Genomic DNA, 19,230 nt, shown 5'->3' on the forward strand with positions numbered 1-19,230 from the left:
GGAAAATTTAGGCTTTATTACAAACAAGATTGGTGAATGAAGAGGAAAATTCCGAGTTGATTTAAAATTCCTGGATTTGTCCTGCATGAGACGTTCATCGGAATGTAAACACGAGGTATCCTAACTTCGAGTGCTGCCAATAATATCACGAAATATAATTGTGCAAAGTTTATACTTTATTTTGTTCCTAAAAGGTCACAGTGTTATATAGCAAACGCAAGTCATAACAAGAGTTAAAGGTATTACAAAGCTACATCAAAATCAATAACATGCAATTATAATGGTAAAATGGAAACACTCAGGAAATTGATATCCTACGCTACACTTACAGTGGCAAATATATTAGTAACAGCTTTTTGTCAGGCAAGTTGAGCGGACAAATTGCTTGTCCTCACTACACAGTTATACAAAACAAAAATACAATTGACATGTTGGTCATATCGCACTATGTTGATATATTCCCCAGCATACGTGCAGAGCTAAAACAGCGGTATTGATGATTGGTACAAACTTCACCGTCCATGCCAATATGATACGACCAACAAAAATTTGGGCCTTATCTTTGCATTTTATCATTGTTTTTTTTGACAAAGGTTTCAAATTGGAATTACTGGGGATGTTTGAAACAACCATTTCGGAAAAACTTGCAATTTCGTTTCGATGAAAAGTTCCTTTTAAGTTTTCGTTTGGTTCATTTTTTCAAACGCTCAACACACCAGAACCTCCATCTACACAAGCCCCATAAAATTGAGTTTGGCTTTGCATCACTTTTTTTGGACATTTACTGATTAGGCTCACCAAATCTCCAAATGATGTTTACCAGCTCACTGGTGTTCCAAATACAAATCTTTCGAAATAAGCGAAATTAACTTTTGTCAGAAGTTTCCTTGGTATTGTATCGAATTTAAGTGAAGAATTTCGTTTCGAACAGCCTTAAAAGTTACACTGAACAACTTGTTCAACTTTATCTGCGCATAAACGTCGATCGTCTTGAGCGCACCATTGGTTTAGCCGACAATTTCTTGACTTCGCTGAGTGAAGAGAATCTTGGCCGGTGCCAAAATGGCGCACCAGTCATGAGTGATGATGAGCTTGGGGAGTTTTCATATTTTCTCCCGTAACTGGTGCGAGGAAACGTCGCAAACGGTTTCGTGAACCTTGAAGGCAACACATGGATGGCTGTATCGGTGTTCGGTGTGGATCTGTATTAAGGTATAGACTAGTAAAACAAATGAAAGTCTACTGAGCCACAGCGTGCGAAATCTTCCATGCGAAGTAAGCTATGCAAACTTGAACAAATTTCTTCGAACGAACTACATTTTAAGATTAAACAATATTAATACTTCAAAAAGTGCTCAATGCCAAGCAGAGCAAATTATATCGAATATAGTTACGTCTCTCTAAAATCTCTACAGCCTGTGGTCCCCCATTTTAAGACTGCAATTCCGACACTCTGATTGACCTTTATAGTCTAACTAAAAGGCGCAGGAAAATTGAAACCGACTAGGTCTACTGTACAAACCTACCCATAAACAGATTGCCTTGTTGGCTGCAAGCTTAAACCTTCCATGTAGCCCGGAAGTCTGGGCGATGTGATCGTTCGTCGATGGTCGAAATCTTCTTTGTGCACATTTCGTCCCTCAGCCAGCCATCTGCTTGTCTGCACTGAAAACAGATCAGGGGATTTCAGTTGACAAAATTGAAACTCTTCGAGTACAATTCTGGTCATCAGGCAACAGCCTCCGGGCAATCAAGACCAACGAAGGACAACTAAAGGATTATCACGACATGCAGTTCAGATTTGCTGAAGATACTTTTGGACTTACGTGGCAAGTAGCCTACTGTAAATAAAAATTGCCTGTAAAATAAGATTAGCTACCTTTTCTCGGTTTCGGTTGGCGATCTTCTTCAGACCTGATAGAGATTTGTGATGGCACGACTTGCAAATAATCAGGATGGATACTATTGCTCTGTGATGATAGTGAGTGGGGAACTTGATCGGGCGATGTGGGACGTTGTGGAGGAGGCCTCCTCATCCCCATGCTGAATTTAACTGAACAAAATTAAACATGTTGCAATTAAGTTAAAAACATAAATAAACAAGTTACCTCGCTTCATGCCTTTATTGCGCAGACCGAATAACTTCATATGATTATTCGTTATCAACATGTCCAAAACAAAAAAAGTATCAGCTACAATAAGCGATGTCAGCACGCTAAGGAACGACGAAACGTGAAGGCAATCTTGTAAAGTCTAAATCGTGCTGAAACAGGTAGCAGAGGTGGTGCTGAACCGATGCGTGGTTGCAACTAGTATAACCCAGCCAAACCTTGTGAAAACTACCTTTGGAATCTTTTCTAAACGCAGTTCGATCCACCGTCAACTCGTCAAAGGATATTACTACTTTTCCTTGGACGCCTTCCACAAATCCACCAGATGATGTGGATGACCTCCAAGCTTCCGTTCGTCTGAGCTGGAAGGAAGACGCACTTCCCGGTCTTGATATTTCGTGATCTTCGTGGAACATGACGCGTTTCTGCTGCAGGAGAATTGCGCTCACCGGACGCTGAGCTCTGCATTGATATGCCATCAGTGACTAATAAACATCATCTGTTAAACCACGCACAGGGGCGCCGGAACGATGTTTGACTGGGGGGGGGGGGGGGCAGGATTATGAAAAAAGGGCACTTTTGTTGCTGAAAGGCCAACTTTTTTAAGTTTTAAGATAAGATATAGCGATAATGCTCATCTATCAGCTCACTATCGAGTAATGATACAAGTGTCCGGTATACAAAGAAGAGCATCGTGCTATGTTATAATGATGTAACCTACTGTGTTGCAGAATTTTGTGCCGTGAATATTATTTTGAGGCAAAAATGAAAGATTATAATTAGGGTAAAAGCGAATAGCAGAAATAGTTATATTGCAAAATGTGCAGTAGCTTGCATGCCCCCCGCCCCTCCATCCACAAAAAAATTGAGGGCAGGGGGGAATCCGCCGCCCCTGACCAGATCGTTACCCATTCTAGTAAAGAAACCGCGACTTCATTGTTTGCATATTATGCTCGCAGGAGCTATTTAGTGGCCTACCATTCAGATGCAAATTGTTGGTATAAAAACAGTAAAGTATTTATCGAAAGAACCCACGTATAACCATGTCGGAATAAAGCCGACAAAATGCATTCTCAAACAACATAAAACAGATTACTACAACCATACAATCACGATGACATAAGTTTATGACATCTCTTCACGTCATGTTGATCAACAGTGACTTTTGAGAAAGAAATCCTCGACCAAACAAAACATGACCGCATATACCAAGGTGATCCATCAACAACATCGGCCATACTTTTGTTTGGAAGCGGTGTTCTTGTGCTTGGGAACTTTTGCGCTTTGAGCTCTTTGTTTTTGACTGGAAACTCGCGGTTTGTGGAAGAGCACTTGAGAACCAGAAAGACTTAGGCCTGTGGTGTTCCTGTCAATTTCATCAACGAAATCATCCAACAACGTTCCCTCGAAATCTGGCCACGTAAAACAGAGTTAACTTTTGGGTAACACTAAAAGGCGGAAATGCGGAATAAGCCGAAGTAACTTTAGAATTAAAACAGTCATAGTATTTAATGATCTCACAATTGCTTCTAAATAATATCTTTCAATGATATTTCAACATAAGAAAATGTTCGGTATTGAGTTGTGGCTAAAAATCGCATTTCCGCCTTTTACCTATTTCAATAAATTCCATTAAATTTCGAAATTTACTCCAATAACTGTGGAATTAAAACAGTCAAAGTACTTAATGACCTCACAATTGCTTCTAAACCATATCTTTCAATGATATTTCAACATAAAAGTAGGTTCGGTGATGAGTTGTTGTTAAAAATCGCATTTCCGCCTTTTTCCATGTTGCAACATTTCATTCTTTCATGATGAAGTTATCGCTATGTTAATCAATATGGACGCCAAGATCGCACTTCCGCGTTTTCTACATCGGCATTAAATCGCTACTTCTGCGGACAATACGCCATTTCACGCCGGCTTATTTCCGCCTTCCGCCTTTTAGTGTTGCCCTTAACTTTTTGTAAGAAATCACTGAAACTCATCGATTTCGTACAAAACCAATAGAACTATTTTATGAGTAGATGGTTTGGTTTGTAAGTTGATGATTTTTCGTAAGCAAAACAAACTATCAATTCGCATTGAGATCGACATCGATTTCACGTTATCCAATATTAAATAAACATTAAAACAAAGTCAACCTGTTTTGTTCTCACCCGCGGCTAGCTTGTCGTCCATTCCGCTTAAGCTGTCATCGTCAGCCAACACTCGAAGCTCATGTTCATCTACGCTGTTATTTGGAGATTGATAACCGTCTTCTGCATCTTCCTGATCTCCGATTTTCATCCCGGGATCGACTCTGCTGCTTGGCATAGGGATGTTTGGCGATTTATTATTGTCTTCCGCATCTTCTTGATCTCCAACGTTCATCCCGGGATCAACACTGTTGTTTGTCATGGAGATGTGCGGAGACTGATTATTGTCTTCCATATCTTCCTTGTCTCCAAGTTTGATCCCAGCATCAAAGCTGCTCCTCGGCACGGAGATGTTGACAGGTGGGCGCGAGGATTTGTTTTCCTGTTCGGAATCGGGAACGACGGAATCTTCTTGCATTCTACGCAACAATAAGAACAAGACATGAGCGATGATGCCTGGAGACACAGAAAACACTGATTTTTGTGGATTAAATGCTCGAGCGTTATACGCCATGTACTGTACAGACAATAAACAGCAAGATAAAAGTTGAATAGAATATTCAAGGCTTAGCATTTCTATTTTAAAACGTACGTGCTTCTGCGTTGAAGCTCCGGTGTTCCCTTACTGGACGGACTCCCAACCAGTGAGGAATCTTCACTATATCGCTCTTCCGGGTTAACACGGTTCTGTAGAAAGGTATCCACTGGATTCTCCTCCGGAACTGTGTAACCCCAATCTTCACCATCAATGTATTGGCCAAAGTCCGGTTCATATTCCGTCTTGTATTTCATGTCTGTGACACGTTCGTCAACATCGTTTTCCAATTCGTTCTCGTTCAAAGAAATGCCAATGTGGTCCATCGCCGTCAAGAACGTGTCGCTGATTCCTAAGTCTCTGTCGTCTGCGTGCTCACCGCTTACGTCATGCTGGTCACGTGACTGTGGAAGACCTTTGTACTGAAGTGTTGACTCAGCGAGAGAAAGGTCCATTTTCTTACAAAACAAAGCGGACAGCGGCCGCATTGTCGATGGTTGATCAATCTTGAGGTGAGATGGACCGTGTAGTTTTTCTGCATCCTTGGGCACGAGCATCAATGCCGTGGAAGTGGCGCCATCGCTGCTACGCGCAGACGACCATTCCCGGTGGCTGACTGGTTGTTCCTTCACCCTGTCGAAATACACCGGTCGGTGAATAACGTTATCTTAGTAGTAATGGTAACAAAAAACGACAATTTTTGTATTCTATAATTGTAAACTACAGTAGTAAAGCACCGCCTAAAACGATCAACCAACAAGTACGATGGTAACATGTTGATATCGAAACCTTATTTTAACAAATCATCACTGTTCAAATTATAATCGTTATTGGAACTGCAATATGAGGCAATAAAGATGGTACAAATAAATATTTTTTGAAGCTTTACGGTTTACACCCCTATCCGGGTGGGGTTGATGTGAGAATGCAGAGATCTAAATTTCAATCATAACTTTTCTTCAATGAAAGCTTCAAATCACCTCGTTAAATTCTTCTCTATCTTTGTACTGCTTAATGCTCTCTCTATTTCCGCGTACTCGGGGATTGGTGGCGTCGCATCTGCAAGAAACAATACCACGTTGCATCAGGTCGATACAGAACCGGCAAATATAGCACAAAAAACTCCCAAGTTCTTCATACGAAAAAGGCTCTTGTGGTGGAAAATGAGAATATACTTAAGGTGAATTTTTCTCCTTTAGCCTTATCGTTGTGTTTTAGCTCTACATCGTGTTTTAATTGCATCTCGTCTTAAAAAAATACAAGCGTACTGTTTCATGCGCATTTAAAATTGCTACTTTTTACGATCATTAGAACTTGCCTTGGGAAAATTGTAGGTTACCAAAGGTGAATTCGACCAATAAGTTCAATACCTGGCCACGTGACGTCTTCGGCTTGAAGAGTAATCTTGTCACCCACAGCACCGCGGGGCTTCCAGTAGCCGGCCTGATAATCATAGACAAGTTTCCTTACATCAATGTAACAGAAGTGGTCCTCCATGTTTTTAGCTTGAACGCTAACCGAACCGTTTGATCCTGTGAAAGGTCGGCCATTATCTTTAGCCAGCAAAAAAGTAGTAATCTAGACTGCAACAGACTGGCTTGAAACAACGGCAGCTTTTAAGATACCCTGACCAGAAAGCAATACAAAATGACAAAAATACAATGATTTCTTATAAAAATTTTTTATAATAATACATAGCTGTAGCGTACTCGTTATGAGATCCATCTGAACCAGTGCAATATGTTGTTCAGGCAAAGCAATCACTTTGGCTAAGTTCTGTGGCGCAAGGAGCACTAAACTACCCAGGGTCAGATGAGGCAATTCATAAGGCCTGGTCATGTGGATGTATGAAGTCGTTTCGGATGCGCTGAAACAACACAGAAATCAAATTAAAGCACATCCAGCTAGCAAAACCTTCCTTTTTAATTTGATTCAGGTCTGCAGATTTTGCTTGCTGGACAACGATTTGGCACAAACATTAACTTACTCAAAAATTAACCGAGTTCTTAAGTTTCATAAAAGACACTTACTGCTACTCCATGTTATTTTAGCTTGCATATTTTTATAAAGTGGTCAACAAAGTAACATGTTCTTTTCAAGCTTGTTTGCAAATAAATTTCCGAAATAAAAAGAAGATTAAAAGGCCACCGCACTGAGAATGGAGGGAAAGAGTGTGACTAAGGGACAGCTGTGTCATAGGTTCCCTTGAACTTTAGTGTCGGGCAAACATTTACACCTACAATTTTAACAAATCCACACAGCAGAAAATAAAACAAACACCAAAAAATCAGTTTCATAAACTCAACGAAAAACCCGCATAGGCAACAAACCATTTTCCTTCTGACAATCGCTCTGAAGATGTGAGTGTAGCTGATTTAGGCCTTCGGGGATACGCAGATGAAGTGTTAAGGATGAACCTGGCTTGCTTTGTGTTGGAGCTTATTCGCTCAGAAATTCGCAAAATACTGGCGTTGTTCTGCAATAAGACGCAAACAGTATATGTCTCATCTATAGATTATGCCTGCTGTACTTCCATCTTCACTTAGGTCAGCTCAATAAGTTGCTGTATTTTCTTTGTTGTTAAAAGTAGACCTCAATATCCCTTGTTCCCAGATAAAGTAATAACGATCTCAGATCTACCAACTCCAGTGCCGAAGGCGATAACCACTCGGCCACAGAGCTGGTCCCAGATAACGTGATCAGACTGGTTTGGTTAAACAACAAGTCTTGATAATTTTTGATCGTTAACTACGCTTTTCTACAAGTTCTGTTTGCATACTTTACACAAACAATGCTGAGATATACATTATACAAACATACGATTGAGCAAATATCTATCAGCGGGCGCGTTTGACACAAGCAATTAGCCATCTACTCCAGTTCTCACCTCAGTGATAGTCACAGCGTCTTGACTCACAGGGGTGTTCATGGCTGCCATCTCAATCCGGTTTATGACACTCTTGCATATTTCCTTATACAGACTGTTGATGTCGCCCTGCGGTACACATCATGACTTACTGCATGCCTCACTACAGAACACAACTAAACGAAGTAGTTTGTTTGTCTTGAAGTAATTGAATTCATTCAATGACATTTCATCACATGATTACACAGTATAAGACTAAAACAAGACAAAGGTTTCAACACACAGGCACAAACAGACCAAATTGTAAAACCACTACAGCCGGATCAACTGACTTCTAACCCTCGCAATACGGAAACAAAGGACGGAAAACCGTGTATCAACTAACTAGTTGTCAACACTAAACTTAAAACGATTTCCCGCTCCTTTCACCCACCCCGTGCAATGTTAATTCATGGGCGAGTTTTGAAAGACGTAGGTAGAGATCATGGTCACCGGTTGCTAAGCTGAGTACGTGACAAACGCTTTCGTTTTTCTCGGAGATGTGATGGTAGAAGGAAGGCACTACACTCAGAAGTAAGACAAGTTCTGAAGCCAGCAGGCCTTGGTGGGCTTTCCATTCTGAAGCAACTTTTCTAGACAGATTTCCGTTTTGTTTCCTGTAGTAATCACACGTTGTAACTTTATTTGATAACGTTGTGCTTCATGTGTTGAAACAAAACAATTTAACTTTGGAGCATTCCATCTGGTCTTTCAACTTTGCACATTTCAAATTGATTTCAATTGAACTTTAAACGGGTTCATTTAAAGGCATTCCGTGGCAAACAATGCAAAAAAGTTAACAAAAAATATTATGGCAGTTTTTTTCCAACAATTAATACTCAGTCATGCGTGCATACACAGATACCCCAATCAGTCATTTTTACATTGATTCAACGCCTGCAGACGTCTGGCTATGTAAAAATGACGGATTTTGCTGTTTGGGCAGATTTGCTTCGCACACTTTATGCACGAAACAATATCAGTTGATTTTTTCTAACATTTAGACGAATTGCTTTTGGAACAACCCTTATCCAGCTCTTTTTACAAGATTACGATAACAATTAACATAAAAGCAACACAACACCTGTTAGGTGGAGCAGTTTGAGGGCGCACATGAGCAACATTCCTTCCATTCTGACGGCGGTCATTCCAAGCTAGAATTGTAAAACATTGCTTAGTGACAATCTTGTCTAGCAACGTAAAATCGATGTAAAAAAGCACAAAACGGATTGAAAAACATCACTCCAACATTTAAGAAAAAAAAGTCAAATTTAATCACGAGAAAATTCAATCACAAGCACGTCATACCGGTGAAAGGGTCGGTTTTCAAGCGCTTAACGTGGCAGGCCTTCTTCACGAGCCTTTCGACAGAATGATATAAACACAAGTACAGCCGATCGTACAATCCCCCAGAGCTAAAATTGCCGGCTGAAGGCTTGGTGACGTCACGATCTAGCTTGCAGGAACTGACAAACAAGCTGATCACTTCGGTGCAGGAAGAGGCGTCGAGGTGAAACAACTGCAAAGTGTCCTTGCCAAACCTAAAATGGTATCAGCTGCGTGAACGAAAAGAATAGAGCACGGAATGCACAACTCACACTCAATGTTCAGCATGGTTCAAAAAACGATTAGCAGCTTAAGTCGTTTCCATCGTTTGTGCTGAAACTCAATTTTGATTTGTGTACTGTCGTATTTATGCAGTTTTTCTAAATATTAAGTGTATTGCTACTCCACTTTCAGTGCTGAAATTAAATTTCATGTAACACTGAAGATAAATACAACTTACAAGTTAATGTTGGAAACGTTTGCTACACCATACGCTTTTCGTCTTTAGATCAATCAATATCCTAACTATTCTATTGTGTAAGCACAAAGTTTTTGATCCTTTCAAAAATATCTTCAACGTGATCAGTAGAAAACATACAGTGGATTGAGTTTGGTGACTTCTAAGGTTTGTTCGATCAAGCTCCCAGGGAGGTTAAACTCCAAAGATGAGATCAGGAGCAGGAGGAGCATGTTACACTTCTCTTTTTCATCTTCTCTGAAAAGTTAGTTACAACTTATAATGATACGTACAACTTGTACAACAAGACAGCAGCATAAACTAAGGAAACCTAAAATCATCAAACTATGCGAGCTAATTGTCTCTGCAAACATGTTCCTAGAGTAGAGAATAAGCTATCCAACCACCAGCATGCACTTCCAACGAGCAGTTTGACGCCACCAAAAAGTAAGACATCAGAAACGGCGCACAGCGAAATCTAGGCATACCTGTTTTTTAAGAGATGTGTCAAGCAGTTTTGCGATATTATGTTGAAAGGTTGTTTGATAGACTGAGCTCTATTTTTTAAATCTTCCTCCAAGTTGCTGGCGAGAAATTCAAGTCTTCGTTTATCGGTATCTACGACAGAATACATGAGAAATATAATATGGTAAATAAATACGGTTTTATGGTACCGGCATGATAGCTCAGTTGGTTAGCGCGTGACTTCGTGAACAAAGAAGCTTCAAGATCAAGCGGCGCTGATTCGACTCTCGGGGTGTGCGCTTGAGCAATGCATTCTAAGGACTGCTCTCCATTCAACAGCACCAAATGGATGGAATAATTCCCCGATAACAACATTTCAACAATCGGAAAATTTCGCTCAGGCAATCTCGGTAACCGGCTCTGCGTCAAAATCCTCTACAAGTTTGCGAAACTACCAGGAATCACCTATCAAGGCTTTGTCAGCACGAGGATAAAGATTCAAAAACCAAACAATATATTTATAATAATGATTATCATGTTACATTTGCGCCCATTGCGACAATAGAGTACACTGCAATCACAGGTGCCACGCAACTGGAAGCAACGAATGGACATGCAGGTATCAAGTCGGCTGCTCTCATGATTCTTTAGGTATCTTGTCGAGACGTAACTGCGTGCTCTGGAATGGTGTCGAACTGATATTCTATTGAGCGGCGCGCTGGTGCTGTCACGGCCAGGCAGCCGACAAATAAAGACAACGTGGAAAAGAACATCTCGTTCTAAAACGTAACTTCTGAAGCATTGGTGAAATGAATAGAGAAAGATGTAAAATGTCGCAAGCAAGGCTATACCTAGTCATGTTAAATTATACAAAGCTCAAACACTGTCAAAAGCAATATTTACATAACCATCAGACGCCATCTCCGGTTACAGCATATTGCACATTAACATCTGGGTGATTTGTTTCCAAGAGTGGCGATTTTGGGCTAACGCGCCCAGTGTCGCCAAATTGAATCGCATCCATGTCTGAATGTTGTCTTGGCATCGTTTTGGCTGTCTGCCACGTTTACCTTTACCTCCTGTGCAAACTCTGCTGATTCCAAACTTTGATCTTTCAGTGTGGCCGAATAGTTTTAGAACTATTGATGCAATTGTTGCTGCTGCTGGATGTAGCTCTGTGGTAGATCTTCCATTTTCATGCGGTAAAGTAGCCTTTTGTTGGACATGTTTCTCCTGATGTGATTTTGGAAAGTAGTGAGTTTTTGCATTGTTGTGGACATCCAATTCACGCATTTTAGACTGCAGAGCATGACTTGTAAAACGTAAGTGTTTAAAGTTTTTGATTTCAGTTTGATTAGAACTTAGAAGTCTATTGGAGGTTGAGAGCTTTTTATTCTTTCGAAAAGCAGCTTAGCCTAAGCCAATTAGGTGTTGCTCTGCAGTAATTTTATCGTTGGTCGCGGATAGTCGGTGACCAAGTAGTAGTAGTAGCGGTGGTAGTAGTACTCCTAATCCGGTGATGTCTCCTTTACCGAGGATGACCGGATCCAAGATATACGAATTCTGATACTTGTTCCACTGTACAGTATCTATTTCCGTGTAGAGTGTAATTAAGCCTGATTGTTAATTTTATCGGTTGTCATACATTTGGTTTTCGTCATATTATATTTACAGAAACTCCACAGCAAACCAGTCCTTTTTTTTTACACATATACAGACCTTGAAGCAATGTAAAAATGGACTGATATGCTGTATGAAAACAGACCATAAGGTAAACCCAATCCTAGGCAAGCACAACCCAAACATTTCAAAATATCATACCACGATTGTGAGGCTCATGCGTAGGGAAGCAGGTTGAGAACTGGCAAGTTCTGTCTCCATGGATTTGTACGCTCTTTGATACTTTCGTGCACATGTACGAGTTTTCGTTCATTTTGTGTCTCTGAAACGAACGAGTAAGCACAAAGATGTAGCGGTGCCATTGTTTGCTTGAAAGGTCGTTTCAGTTTGTAAAACGCTTATCCACTGTATTCACATGCTCATTATCTCCTGATGTATAGATTTTTTTTAATTTTACTCGTATAACAAAAAAGTAACAGTCGCTCCATCCCAATTTCAAGTTTCGTTCACTCTTACGTAGCCGAAACTAATATTGACAGTTGGCTGCGGAAAATTATATACAAATATCAAAAGTTGATAAAGCTTAATTGCATAGCCTAGATACAATAGCCAATAGGCCCAATAAAAAAATTCACTAAAATATTGAGAACGTTTGCCAATGAATCACAACAGTTAAAAGAATGATGCTGATGCTAAATGATGCATCAGAAATAACATGGTCTAACACACCACAGGGCGGCTGGACAATGCAGAGTCATAGAAGAACTGCTGGACTTGAAGCCTTTCCGCTGATGTGATAAGTCTACCATCCAACATCCATACAAGAGGCAGACAATCGATGACGTGCAGTCGGTAGTAGATGTCCTTCAAATTAGGAATTATTCAATACCACCAATATGCACAATATGCTATCTCACAATGAGACTAAAATGTTTGAAACTTCCGGGTCTATCCGATAAAAAGTACGCATCTTAAACTTCGAAGTGTTACTGTAATCACTGCATAAAAATTGGTACATGAGCTACGCCAAGTCTTCAGCAAAAAGGTGGCTTATGAAACAGCATATTATGACACAATAATTTTTTTTTAAATATATTTATGCAATTCAACTTATAAATAGATTCACACCAATTGCTTAATATCTTAATCAGAAAAAGAAGTAACGGTAAAGCCTAGTTTTCAGAATCTTCGTAATGGACCAATGATGATAACTTATGCAGCCTGCATACATTTTCTAGCGTTTCATTTCCATGCAAGCGTAAATCGAGAATGTGAACATGGCGTATGTGAATTAAGTCACTCCACGTGAGCTGATTATTGGACAAATCCAATGTACCAATAGCCTGCATCTTTGATAAATTGTCCAGGCACTTCAGCTGCATTGAAATCAGAAAAGTGATTAATTATAATGGCATCATAAATGTAAATTAAATAGCCTAATTGATAAAAAATATTATTTTATGACAACTACAACTACCAATAATGCGCGTCAATGAAAAAAGTAGAATATGACGTGTAAGAGATTGTTTAAAATACAATGTTTTATCAAGTCTAAAAAGTTCCTTAGTGATAGCCTATTACCAAAAAAAATGAAAAAAAATGACTAACATAATAATGCAAATTGCAAACAATAACAATAGCTACAACTATAGTCGATAAAAAGACATGAAGCCTGGCTTGATAGGTGACTTGAACTTACAAAAGCAAAAAAAAAACTGCTGTAAAGGAAAAATTAAGATTCATAGACTACCTCATAATTTATTTCTTTTAGCCTATCGACTAAGTTAATCACGATCAAAAATTAACACCTTTAATGGCTTACTTTGTTGTTTGAGAGATTAATTCTCCAAAGATGCTTGCAACATTCAAAGTTTTCTAACTCATCCAAACAATTTTTGCTCAGATCCAGGATTTGCAACCTGGGACAGCATTCTAAGCCATCCACAGCACCTACGGTATATATCAAAATTACATTGCACAATTTCTAAATATGTGTATAAAGGAATTACCGTATGCATAGTTGCATACTGTATCGGTTTCAATTTTATTGATGAGACAGAGTTCTAGTGACAAATTACTGCAGGTGTTCGCAGGCAATCACACCCTTGGATTGATCTTATCTGTTTAACAATAACGTTTGTAATCATAAAACTATGAATGACACGTGCATTGTCACCTAATGTGTTAAGCTGACAACTACAGGCAGAATACTTACCTATTCCGAGCCCAGAAATATCTAAGTAAAGAGCTTGTGACAAAGGACCCTTCACTCTTTGGCATAAAATCTGTAAATAAATTAAGATTTGCAACTTCTATACATACAATGCTGCGTATAAAGTTGTACGTTTTTGCAAAACATCAAAAATAGTTAAAAATTAAAAAAGTTAAACACAATCTATTTTTCCAGTGCTAAATTCAAAATATCATCTTATTTTACTTTGATATGCAATATCAATCTCAAACTAAGCTAAGCAGTTTAAAATAAAAAAATATATCTGAACCATAATTCGAAGCTGAGAATTACACAGAAATTTATCAAGTTGATACAACTAAGGATGGGTCCAGAATTTTGCCACTGAACACTTTTATAAATAAATGTAAAGTTTATATAAATAAACAACCTAGGCCTATCTTAATTACAAATGATGTTTCGATGTTTACAAACTATCTTAATTACAAACAAGCATCCACTATATAAATAAATACGGTACGGTACATAAAAAGCTCACTAACCTTAGTAGTAATTTTCATAACGATTTTGGTGCTACTTGATCCTTCTAAGAAGCAGTTTCAGTGTTAGTATGTCCATTTAAAGCAAGATTAGAAATACTAAGTGTGTCAGACACATTGAATTCGTCTTTTTTGTTACATTTCAAACGTTTAGTGGAAATTTTTCTGGACTTTTATACAATTTGAAGCTTTTTTTGAAGTTGTTTATTGCAACATTCTTGTAAAATTAGGCCTAATTGACACAGGTTTACTTTATTACACCCTAGAAGCTGTTTACACCAAAAAAATTGCTTAAAATTTTATAGCTGGTTGCTTCAAATTTTATTCAAAAAATGTAATTATTACAAACTACAGTTCAATCTGGCATATTCAATTCAATCTGGCAGTAACATATGATTGTGAAATCATTGAACCACAGAAACAGACTCAAACACAAATTGGTTTGATTTTGAATCTTTATCCCCGGACTGACAAAGCCTTGACAGGTTATTTCTGATAGTTTTGCATACTTGTAGAGGCTTTTGACGCAGGGCTGGTAACCAAGATTGACAGAGTAAATTTTTCCAATAATTGAAGTGTTGTTGCCAGGGAATTATTCCATTCATTAGGTGTCGTTGAATGGAGAGCAGTCTTTAGAATGCGTTGCTTAAGTGCACACTCCGAGAGTCGAACCAGCGTCGCTTGATCTAAAAGCTTCCGCGTTCACGAAGTCACACGCAAATCAACTGAGCTATCAGGACAGATTTTCAATTTTAGATTCCACTTGCTATAAGTGTAGTGGGTAGTAGTCCAGTTTTTATCCGGTGATGTCCCCGTTACCGAGGGTGGCCGGATTCACCTCCAAGTGCCGCAATCGTCTTCACACCCTGCCTCCACATCGATCTGTCTAACGCGTCCTCTCTTGTCAAGCCCACCTTGCTGCTTTCTTCCTCAACTTGCTTTTTCCATGTTTTCTTTGGTCTTCCTTGTTTTCTCCGACCCTCCACTCGCAACTCCAGCGCTCTTCTCAAAACATCATCTTCATCCCTTCTCAAAACATGCCCATACCACCTCACTCCATTCGCTTTTGCCAACTTATCAACACTCTCATTCAACCCAAGCAAGCTCATAAGTTCTTCGGTATTCCTTTTGTCCATCAGCTTTACACCACACATTGCTCTCACCATCGCTCTCTCAGTTCTTCTTAAAATCGCCAATTCGTTTTCCCGTAAGCACCATGTCTCACTTCCGTACAGCATTGCAGATCTCACACAACTAATATAAATTCTTCCTCTCATTTTCAACGGAAATCTTCTACCACATAACAACTCTCGACACTCTCTGAATTTCACCCAACCAAACCTTCCTCTTGCAGTCACTGCCGCTTCACAACCACCACTGGCATTCAATCTATCTCCTAGATAGCAAAAGGCATTTACTGATTCAACTTCATCATTCAGCTTTTCAACAGGACCAATCATTCCTTCCTCAATCTTCTTGCATCTTTCACATTCAAAACCATCTCCAGATCTGCATGTCACTCTCTTCATCTTTGCACATCTTCCATGCACCCATTTCTTGCATTTCGTACATGTAACAGAATTTGCCATCACTCTTCTTCCGCAGACGCCACATGGGTCAATTTTGCTCATTGTGATTTCCCCTTCCGTTCCGCTTATTACGACCTTTGTCTTTTTGATGTTCACACGCATACCTTTACATTCAAACGACTCCTTCCACTTCTCAAATTTCCCTCTCAGATCTTCCATTGTGTCACTCAACAAAACCAAATCATCGGCGTACAGTATCTCCATTAATGAATCTTCTCTTACACATTCGGTAATCACATCAATCACAATGGCAAAGATTAGAGGAGAGAGGACAGAACCCTGGTGTACACCGACCTTCACCGAAAACTCACCTGAGAGGGCAGATCCAACGCGAACTCTCGTCCTTGCACCGTCGTAAAGACCCATTACGGCTTGAACGAGAGCTTCTGGCATTACTTTTTTTCTCATTGCCCATTCCATCACTCTTCTTGGAACTCTATCAAACGCCTTTTCCATGTCCACGAAACACATGTACAAGTTCTTACCCTTGTCCCGATATTCCTCTTGCAACCTTCTCAAAATAAAAATAGCATCTGTCGTTCCCTTCCCAGGCATAAATCCACACTGCATCTCGTCCAGCTTCACCACAGATCGTATTCTATTCTCCAACACCCTTTCCACTACCTTCATTGCATGCTCCAACAGTTTTATTCCCCTATATGACCCACAATCCATTACATCACCCTTTCCCTTGAAGATGGGTATCACCACACTCATCTTCCATTCATTTGGCATTCCTTTTCTATCTAACACACGTTGACTGATTTCCTGCATTACTTTCAATCCTGTCTCTCCACTTGCGCGTATCATTTCCACAGTGACTTCAGATAGTCCAGGAGCCTTCCCCGATTTCATTTTCTTCATTGCTTGCATCACCTCCTCTCGAGTAACTCTCTTTAATGGACCTGCTACCACGTCGGCTTCCACATTTTGATCCCAATCGTTTTCCTCGTTCATTATCATCTCCATATGTTCTTTCCAAATTCTTCCACGATCTTTCTCACTGAAACCAAGTTTTCCATCCCTTCCTTTAATACATCGTCCACCATCTACATCTTTCCCATCCCGCTTCATAACCTTCATAAACTTATATACTTCGTTAGGATTGTTTTTTAATTTGGTCAATTCCTGCTCAGCTTCTTTCTTCATAGCTTTTGCAACTATTCTCTTTGCCCGATTTTTCAATTGTTTGTACTTGAGCTTAGTTTCTTCTGATCTATTTCTGCACCAAGCCTTGTATGCGACTTTTTTCTCCCCAATTACTTCCCTCACATCTTCATTCCACCACCACGTATCTCCTCGATCTATCCTGCCTTTTGTTTTCCCACAAACTTCATCGCAAGCTTGCAGAACTCCATTCTTGAAGGATCCCCATACATCATTCACATCGTTGTGAACAAGACTTTCAACCCTCTTTTTAAACCTTTCTCTTGTGTCGGCATCTTCTAACTTCCAAACTTTTCTTTTGATCACCCTTTTTTTATTTACAGTTTTCTTCAGACCTTTCTTGTCCAAATCGATAACCACCAACCTATGCTGAAGTTCGCATGGTATCGCTTTCACATCTTTGATCAGTTTTCTGTTTTTCCTGCATACCAACCCAAAGTCAATTTCGGTTTTATTTCCACCTGCACTGAAAGTCACTTTTCGTCCTTCCTCTTTCTTGAACCAGGTATTTGCAACACACAGGTCCTTTTCATCACAGAACTCAAGTAGTCGCCTTCCATCGCGATTTCTTTCTCCCACGCCAAACCCTCCATGAACACCTTCAAACCCATCAATTTGTTGGCCAACGTGGCCATTAAAGTCCCCAAGACCCAATACAATTTCCTGATCACTTCTTGTGCTCCATTCATAGGCCATTTCGTCATAAAACCTTTCTTTTTCTGCATCGGATCTTCCACTTTGTGGCGCATAAGCACAGATTACTCTCATCACTACATTCTCGACCACCATCACTATCGCCATTACTCTGTCACTCTGTCTACGAACCTCAACAACATTTTCATATAGCTCTTCCTTTACCAAAATCCCAACTCCTCCGGTCCCAATATCATTGCCCGACCACCACAGCTTGTATCTCCTTCCTTTGACACCCAAAAACCTGGCTCCTTTGTTCCTCCATCGGACTTCCTGTAAACAGCAAACATCTACCTTCCTCATTCTCAGCTCTTCACTCACCTCAGTACCTCTACAACGCAAACTTCCAACATTTAGACTTCCTAGTCGTATCCCTGAATTTTTAACAGAAATGTCAGACAACCCGGAGATTCTTCGCACCCCCTGCCCATTTAAGGGCTGCCGGGGACTGGGGGCCATTCTATTTTTGACACTTATCATTAGGATTTTTTGGTGCATGGTTTTCTACAGGGAGCATGCCCTTGCTTACCCCCAACCTCCATTTAAAGACGGGAGTGGTCTTGATGACCGGCTGCCTCTGCACGACAACTAACGAGTTCGGCCAACCCGGGTTTGACTAAATGATTCCATAAAGTGGATAGGCCTAAGAAGTCTCTGAATAGAAAGATTTGTTGCTTTTTAATGGCACTCAAATGCATATGCTGACAGTTAAATCATTGTTACTTTATCTCTAAAAAGCTGAGCATTTATTGGTCAAGCTCAGCCTTTCCCAGAGGGGTCTAAGTTTTTGAGCAGCAAGGAATAGAGCAGCTTTTTAGTGCAAAACCACAAGGCATAAATAAGTTACGGTACGTTAATGCTAGAAAGTTCAAAACAAATATATACAAGGAATAGTCAGAGGCAGATCCAGCAAGTAGCCTGAAGAGGCTAGGGCTGTTAGGGGAGGATGTTAGGGGTTAGGGGAGGCTGTTAAGGGAGGCTGTTAAGAGGAGGCTGTTAAGAGGCTGTTAGGGGAGGATTTCAACAAAACATAATCATGTACAGTATATGTAGGTCTACATAAATCGACCTTGAAAATACACCATGAATAAAGTTACTTTTCTTTCTCTTAGGGGGATGATCGCTCCATTTTCCTCCTTCGTATACACCACTATTCAGTTCAGTTTGTTTTTATCTCTGACCATCACAACAAAATACAATATATGCCAAACATAGGTCTAGAAAAAGGTAGAAGCGACAAGTATGTGAAAGTTATAACTTGCATGATACCAAAGCAGGACAATTAGTTTAAAATATGGCACGGTCACAACACCATATGCACAAATACTGGATATACAGGGTCATCAATAATTAACGTTACAACTTCAAACAACTGTATTTAACAGCAATATTTAGCGTTACAATGTTAATAGATTGAATATTTCTCGATTTTATATTTTAAGCTTAAATTTTATAGGCAATGAATGAAAATTTGAATAAAAGAATAGCTAT

At 39.7% G+C, this 19,230-nt stretch overlaps 2 protein-coding genes across 2 annotated transcripts; both read right to left on the reverse strand.

Annotated features, from left to right (window-relative positions):
- Window positions 1–69: 69 nt before the first annotated feature.
- Window positions 70–14,553, reverse strand: LOC145778824 (uncharacterized). The gene is made up of 23 exons (XM_082590409.1): window positions 14,294–14,553; window positions 13,776–13,845; window positions 13,383–13,510; window positions 12,790–12,936; window positions 12,290–12,424; window positions 11,762–11,882; window positions 9,964–10,093; window positions 9,617–9,733; window positions 9,001–9,233; window positions 8,777–8,846; window positions 8,087–8,309; window positions 7,675–7,782; window positions 7,118–7,263; window positions 6,497–6,654; window positions 6,158–6,319; window positions 5,768–5,846; window positions 4,845–5,420; window positions 4,274–4,671; window positions 3,352–3,523; window positions 2,344–2,573; window positions 1,880–2,053; window positions 1,527–1,665; window positions 70–1,202 (listed from the first exon to the last, which is right to left on the reverse strand). Exons 1-23 carry the CDS (start codon window positions 14,309–14,311, stop codon window positions 965–967), a joined length of 3,972 nt encoding a protein of 1,323 aa, XP_082446535.1. The 5' UTR covers window positions 14,312–14,553; the 3' UTR covers window positions 70–964.
- Window positions 14,554–14,664: 111 nt separating this feature from the next.
- LOC145778946 (uncharacterized) lies at window positions 14,665–18,198 on the reverse strand. Its single transcript, XM_082590533.1, has 3 exons — window positions 16,523–18,198; window positions 16,191–16,390; window positions 14,665–14,669 (listed from the first exon to the last, which is right to left on the reverse strand). Exons 1-3 carry the CDS (start codon window positions 18,196–18,198, stop codon window positions 14,665–14,667), a joined length of 1,881 nt encoding a protein of 626 aa, XP_082446659.1.
- Window positions 18,199–19,230: the final 1,032 nt, after the last annotated feature.

This window comes from Aplidium turbinatum, chromosome 10 (genome assembly GCF_918807975.1).
Source record: "Aplidium turbinatum chromosome 10, kaAplTurb1.1, whole genome shotgun sequence".
NCBI classification, from domain to species: domain Eukaryota; kingdom Metazoa; phylum Chordata; class Ascidiacea; order Aplousobranchia; family Polyclinidae; genus Aplidium; species Aplidium turbinatum.